A 6,932-nucleotide genomic window follows, 5' to 3' on the forward strand; every position below is an offset into this window, starting at 1 on the left:
TTCCCTCTGGAACTGTCATTTCCTAATGTGTCTCTCTCTCTCTCTCTCTCTCTCTCTGTTTCTCTGTTTCTCTCTCTCTTTCTCTCTCTGTTTCTCTCTGTTTCTCTCTCTCTCACCAAACCACAGAAGAAGATAAGAAGCTTTATGGAATCGCTAGGAACTTGTAAACAATGACCCTTAATAAATGTGTTCTCTCTCTGTGTTTCTCTCCACTCTTCTCTACCCAGGTCGAGGAATATTCTAGATGATTTCCGCGAGGCCTACTATTGGCTAAGGCAGAACACAGAGGAGCAGGCCAGAGTGATGTCGTGGTGGGACTATGGCTATCAGATAGCAGGGATGGCCAATCGGACCACGCTAGTGGACAACAACACCTGGAACAACAGTCATATAGCACTGGTAAAGACTCATACCCTCATGTGATGTCGGAATATGAAGGGAGCTGTTGTCACTTCTCAAGGGGAAGACAAGGTCGGGGATTCGATCTTGCAATGGTCGTTCTGCCCCTGAACAAGGCAGTTAGCCCACTGTTCCCCTGAACAAGGCAGTTAGCCCACTGTTCCCCTGAACAAGGCAGTTAGCCCACTGTTCCCCTGAACAAGGCAGTTAACCCACTGTTCCCCTGAACAAGGCAGTTAGCCCACTGTTCCCCTGAACAAGGCAGTTAACCCACTGTTCCCCTGAACAAGGCAGTTAACCCACTGTTCCCCTGAACAAGGCAGTTAACCCACTGTTCCCCTGAACCAGTTAACAGTGTTCCCTGAACAAGGCAGTTAACCCACTGTTCCCTGAACAAGGCAGTTTGCCCACTGTTCCCCTGAACAGGCAGTTAGCCCACTGTTTGAACAAGGCAGTTAACCCACTGTTCCCCTGAACAAGGCAGTTAACCCACTGTTCCCCTGAACAAGGCATTTAGCCCACTGTTCCCTGAACAAGGCAGTTAACCCACTGTTCCCCTGAACAAGGCAGTTAGCCCACTGTTCCCCTGAACAAGGCAGTTAGCCCACTGTTCCCTGAACAAGGCAGTTAGCCCACTGTTCCCCTGAACAAGGCAGTTAACCCACTGTTCCCCACTGTTAACCCCTGAACAAGGCAGTTAGCCCACTGTTCCCCTGAACAAGGCAGTTAACCACTGTTCCCCTGAACAAGGCAGTTTGCCCACTGAACAAGGCAGTTCTGTTCCCTGAACAAGGCAGTTAGCCCACTGTTCCCCTGAACAAGGCAGTTAACCCACTGTTCCCCTGTTAGCCCACTGTTCCCCTGAACAAGGCAGTTAACCCACTGTTCCCCTGAACAAGGCAGTTAGCCCACTGTTCCCCTGAACAAGGCAGTTAGCCCACTGTTCCCCTGAACAAGGCAGTTAGCCCACTGTTCCCCTGAACAAGGCAGTTAGCCCACTGTTTCCCTGAACAAGGCAGTTAGCCCACTGTTCCTAGGCCGTCATGGAAAATAAGAATTTGTTCTTAACTGACTTGCCTGGTTAAATAAATATTGTGTGTTGGACTGGGATGTGTCCTCTATAGACTCCTGGTATGACTTGCCTAGTTAGTTGGACTGGGATGTGTCCTCTATAGACTCCTGGTATGACTTGCCTAGTTAGTTGGACTGGGATGTGTCCTCTATAGACTCCTGGTATAACTTGCCTAGTTAGTTGGACTGGGATGTGTCCTCTATAGACTCCTGGTATGACTTACCTAGTTATATAAATATTGTGTGTTGGACTGGGATGTGTCCTCTATAGACTCCTGGTATGACTTACCTAGTTATATAAATATTGTGTGTTGGACTGGGATGTGTCCTCTATAGACTCCTGGTATGTCTGCATCCCAACACAAGGTGTGTTTGTAAACAATATGACCTCCCACTATATAAAGGACCTGGAAACATTTATTATTATTTTTTTTATTTGACCTTTATTTAACCAGGCAAGTCAGTTAAGAACAAATTCTTATTTTCAATGACGGCCTGGGAACAGTGGGTTAACTGCCTGTTCAGGGGCAGAACGACAGATTTGTACCTTGTCAGCTCGGGGGTTTGAACTCGCAACCTTCCGGTTACTAGTCCAACACTCTAACCACTAGGCTACCTGACCCCCCCGGTTACTAGTCCAACACTCTAACCACTAGGCTACTTGACCCCCCCAGTTACTAGTCCAACACTCTAACCACTAGGCTACCTGACCCCCCCAGTTACTAGTCCAACACTCTAACCACTAGGCTACCTGACCCCCCCAGTTACTAGTCCAACACTCTAACCACTAGGCTACCTGACCCCCCCCAGTTACTAGTCCAACACTCTAACCACTAGGCTACCTGACCCCCAGTTACTAGTCCAACACTCTAACCACTAGGCTACCTGACCCCCCAGTTACTAGTCCAACACTCTAACCACTAGGCTACCTGACCCCCCCAGTTACTAGTCCAACACTCTAACCACTAGGCTACCTGACCCCCCCGGTTACTAGTCCAACACTCTAACCACTAGGCTACCTGACCCCCCCAGTTACTAGTCCAACACTCTAACCACTAGGCTACCTGACCCCCCCGGTTACTAGTCCAACACTCTAACCACAGGCTACCTGACCCCCAGTTACTAGTCCAACACTCTAACCACTAGGCTACCTGACCCCCGGTTACTAGTCCAACACTCTAACCACTAGGCTACCTGACCCCCAGTTACTAGTCCAACACTCTAACCACTAGGACAGTTACTAGTCCAACCCCAGTTACTAGTCCAACACTCTAACCACTAGGCTACCTGACCCCCCCAGTTACTAGTCCAACACTCTAACCACTAGGCTACCTGACCCCCCCAGTTACTAGTCCAACACTCTAACCACACTGACCCCCAGTTACTAGCTAACCACTAGGCTACCCCCCAGTTACTAGTCCAACACTCTAACCACTAGGCTACCTGACCCCCAGTTACTAGTCCAACACTCTAACCACTAGGCACTAGGCTACCTGACCCCCCCAGTTACTAGTCCAACACTCTAACCACTAGGCTACCTGACCCCCCCAGTTACTAGTCCAACACTCTAACCACTAGGCTACCTGACCCCCGGTTACTAGTCCAACACTCTAACCACTAGGCTACCTGTCCAACACCCCCACTAGGCTTACTAGTCCAACACTCTAACCACTAGGCTACCTGACCCCCAGTTACTAGTCAACACTCTAACCACTAGGCTACCTGACTAACCCCCGGTTACTAGTCCAACACTCTAACCACTAGGCTACCTGACCCCCAGTTACTAGTCCAACACTCTAACCACTAGGCTACCTGACCCCCAGTTACTAGTCCAACACTCTAACCACTAGGCTACCTGACCCCCCAGTTACTAGTCCAACACTCTAACCACTAGGCTACCTGACCCCCAGTTACTAGTCCAACACTCTAACCACTAGGCTACCTGACCCCCCAGTTACTAGTCCAACACTCTAACCACTAGGCTACCTGACCCCCCAGTTACTAGTCCAACACTCTAACCACTAGGCTACCTGACCCCCCAGTTACTAGTCCAACACTCTAACCACTAGGCTACCTGAGTTACTAGTCCAACACTCTAACCACTAGGCTACCTGACCCCCAGTTACTAGTCCAACACTCTAACCACTAGGCTACCTGACCCCCCAGTTACTAGTCCAACACTCTAACCACTAGGCTACCTGACCCCCAGTTACTAGTCCAACACTCTAACCACTAGGCTACCTGACCCCCAGTTACTAGTCCAACACTCTAACCACTAGGCTACCTGACCCCCAGTTACTAGTCCAACACTCTAACCACTAGGCTACCTGACCCCCCAGTTACTAGTCCAACACTCTAACCACTAGGCTACCTGACCCCCCAGTTACTACCTAACCACTAGGCTACCTGACCCCCCCCTAGTCCAACACTCTAACCACTAGGCTACCTGACCCCCGGTTACTGGTCAACACTCTAACCACAACACTCTAACCACTAGGCTACCTGACCCCCAGTTACTAGTCCAACACTCTAACCACTAGGCTACCTGACCCCCCAGTTACTAGTCCAACACTCTAACCACTAGGCTACCTGACCCCCAGTTACTAGTCCAACACCTAACCACTAGGCTACCGGTTACTAGTCCAACACTCTAACCACTAGGCTACCTGACCCCCCAGTTACTAGTCCAACACTCTAACCACTAGGCTACCTGACCCCCCCAGTTACTAGTCCAACACTCTAACCACTAGGCTACCTGACCCCCCCGGTTACTAGTCCAACACTCTAACCACTAGGCTACCTGACCCCCCAGTTACTAGTCCAACACTCTAACCACTAGGCTACCTGACCCCCCAGTTACTAGTCCAACACTCTAACCACTAGGCTACCTGACCCCCCGGTTACTAGTCCAACACTCTAACCACTAGGCTACCTGACCCCCCAGTTACTAGTCCAACACTCTAACCACTAGGCTACCTGACCCCCCCAGTTACTAGTCCAACACTCTAACCACTAGGCTACCTGACCCCCCCGGTTACTAGTCCAACACTCTAACCACTAGGCTACCTGACCCCCCCAGTTACTAGTCCAACACTCTAACCACTAGGCTACCTGACCCCCCCAGTTACTAGTCCAACACTCTAACCACTAGGCTACCTGACCCCCCCGGTTACTAGTCCAACACTCTAACCACTACCTGACCCCCCAGTTACTAGTCTCTAACCACTCTCTGACCCCCCAGTTACTAGTCCAACACTCTAACCACTCTCTGCTCTCCAACACTCTAACCACTCTACCTCCCCCTACTAGTCCTCTCCCTCTCTCCCCTCCTCTCCCTCCCTCGCTCTCTCTCCCTCACCCTCCTCTCCCTCACCCCCTCCTCTCTCTTTCTCTCTTTCTCTCTCTCCCCCTTCTCTCTCTTTCTCTCTCTTTCTCCCCCTCCTCTCTCTTTCTCTCTGTCTCTGTCTCTCTCTCCCTCCCCCTCTTCCTCTCTCTCTCTCTCTTTCTCTATCCCCCTCTTCTCTCTCTCCCCATCATCTCTGTCTCTCTCTCTCCCCCTCCTCTCTGTCTCTCTCTCTCCTCCTCCTCTCTCTGTCTCTGTCTCTGTGTGTTCAGGTGGGCAAGGCCATGTCGTCCAATGAGAGTGCAGCGTATGAGATCATGAGGTCTTTGGACGTGGACTATGTGCTTATTATCTTCGGTGGCGTGATTGGCTACTCTGGTGATGACATCAACAAGTTCCTGTGGATGGTGCGGATCGCAGAGGGAGAGCATCCCAAAGAGATCAGGGTGAGGAAGACCTTGGTGTCGTGGTGAGGTGATGCTTCCACTGTTAGCTACAGAGGGAGAGGATACCAAAGAGATCAGGGTGAGAGACAGCAGCCTTTAAACCATCGTGTTTTTAAAAAACACAAGTATTGGTTAGCTGTAACTACCACTGTGAGCTATATAAGGATCGCAGAGTGAGGTAAACTGTGGGGTATATAAGGATCGCAGGGTGAGGTAAACTGTGGGGTATATAAGGATCGCAGGGTGAGGTAAACTGTGGGGTATATAAGGATCGCAGGGTGAGGTAAACTGTGGGGTATATAAGGATCGCAGGGTGAGGTAAACTGTGGGGTATATAAGGATCGCAGAGTGAGGTAAATTGTGGGGTATATAAGGATCGCAGAGTGAGGTAAACTGTGGGGTACTAAACTGTCTGTCTGTCCCCTCCTCAGGAGAGTACTAAACTGTCTGTCTGTCCCCTCCTCAGAATGAGAGTTCTAAACTGTCTGTCTGTCCCCTCCTCAGGATGAGGGTACTAAACTGTCTGTCTGTCCCCTCCTCAGGATGAGGGTACTAAACTGTCTGTCTGTCCCCTCCTCAGGAAAGTACTAAACTGTCTGTCTGTCCCCTCCTCAGAATGAGAGTTCTAAACTGTCTGTCTGTCCCCTCCTCAGGATGAGGGTACTAAACTGTCTGTCTGTCCCCTCCTCAGGAGAGTTCTAAACTGTCTGTCTGTCCCCTCCTCAGAATGAGAGTTCTAAACTGTCTGTCTGTCCCCTCCTCAGAATGAGAGTTCTAAACTGTCTGTCTGTCCCCTCCTCAGAATGAGAGTTCTAAACTGTCTGTCTGTCCCCTCCTCAGGATGAGGGTACTAAACTGTCTGTCTGTCCCCTCCTCAGGATGAGGGTACTAAACTGTCTGTCTGTCCCCTCCTCAGGAAAGTACTAAACTGTCTGTCTGTCCCCTCCTCAGAATGAGAGTTCTAAACTGTCTGTCTGTCCCCTCCTCAGGATGAGGGTACTAAACTGTCTGTCTGTCCCCTCCTCAGGAGAGTTCTAAACTGTCTGTCTGTCCCCTCCTCAGAATGAGAGTTCTAAACTGTCTGTCTGTCCCCTCCTCAGAATGAGAGTTCTAAACTGTCTGTCTGTCCCCTCCTCAGGATGAGGGTTCTAAACTGTCTGTCTGTCCCCTCCTCAGAATGAGAGTTCTAAACTGTCTGTCTGTCCCCTCCTCAGGATGAGGGTACTAAACTGTCTGTCTGTCCCCTCCTCAGAATGAGAGTTCTAAACTGTCTGTCTGTCCCCTCCTCAGGATGAGGGTACTAAACTGTCTGTCTGTCCCCTCCTCAGAATAAGAGTTCTAAACTGTCTGTCTGTCCCCTCCTCAGGATGAGGGTACTAAACTGTCTGTCTGTCTCCTCCTCAGGAGAGTGACTACTTCACCCCCCAGGGAGAGTTTAGGGTGGACAAAGCGGGGTCTCCCATCCTACTCAACTGTCTGATGTATAAGATGTCGTACTACCGCTTTGGAGAGATGCAGGTTAGAGATGTTCAACTCCACCGTATCAACCCCCTCCTGTCACGTAATATCAGTTCCTCTGTATGTGTGCACTTACAAACCACCCCGAACTGGAGACCTGGAACTGCCAGGAACCTGGACTGTGACCTAATGCATCCATATACTGTCACTTCACA

The 6,932-nt window shown here is 50.4% G+C and overlaps 1 protein-coding gene and 1 long non-coding RNA gene across 2 annotated transcripts in view; one reads left to right on the top strand and one right to left on the bottom strand.

The window, feature by feature from the left end:
* LOC127924418 (dolichyl-diphosphooligosaccharide--protein glycosyltransferase subunit STT3B-like) overlaps positions 1–6,898 on the top strand; it is a gene marked incomplete at its 3' end in the record, with an annotated part of 74,426 nt that extends 67,528 nt beyond the window's left edge. The window contains exons 12-14 of the mRNA XM_052509159.1: positions 228–399; positions 5,086–5,259; positions 6,664–6,898. Of these exons, the coding sequence (XP_052365119.1) occupies positions 228–399; positions 5,086–5,259; positions 6,664–6,898 (581 nt within the window). The remainder of the gene's footprint in view (positions 1–227; positions 400–5,085; positions 5,260–6,663) is intronic.
* LOC127924423 (uncharacterized) lies at positions 2,387–4,655 on the bottom strand. Its single transcript, XR_008117891.1, has 3 exons — positions 4,447–4,655; positions 4,181–4,270; positions 2,387–2,534 (listed from the first exon to the last, which is right to left on the bottom strand). It is a non-coding gene; the product is annotated as an uncharacterized LOC127924423 (long non-coding RNA).
* Positions 6,899–6,932: the final 34 nt, after the last annotated feature.

The sequence above is a fragment of the Oncorhynchus keta genome, unplaced genomic scaffold (assembly GCF_023373465.1).
Source record: "Oncorhynchus keta strain PuntledgeMale-10-30-2019 unplaced genomic scaffold, Oket_V2 Un_contig_4011_pilon_pilon, whole genome shotgun sequence".
NCBI lineage: Eukaryota > Metazoa > Chordata > Actinopteri > Salmoniformes > Salmonidae > Oncorhynchus > Oncorhynchus keta.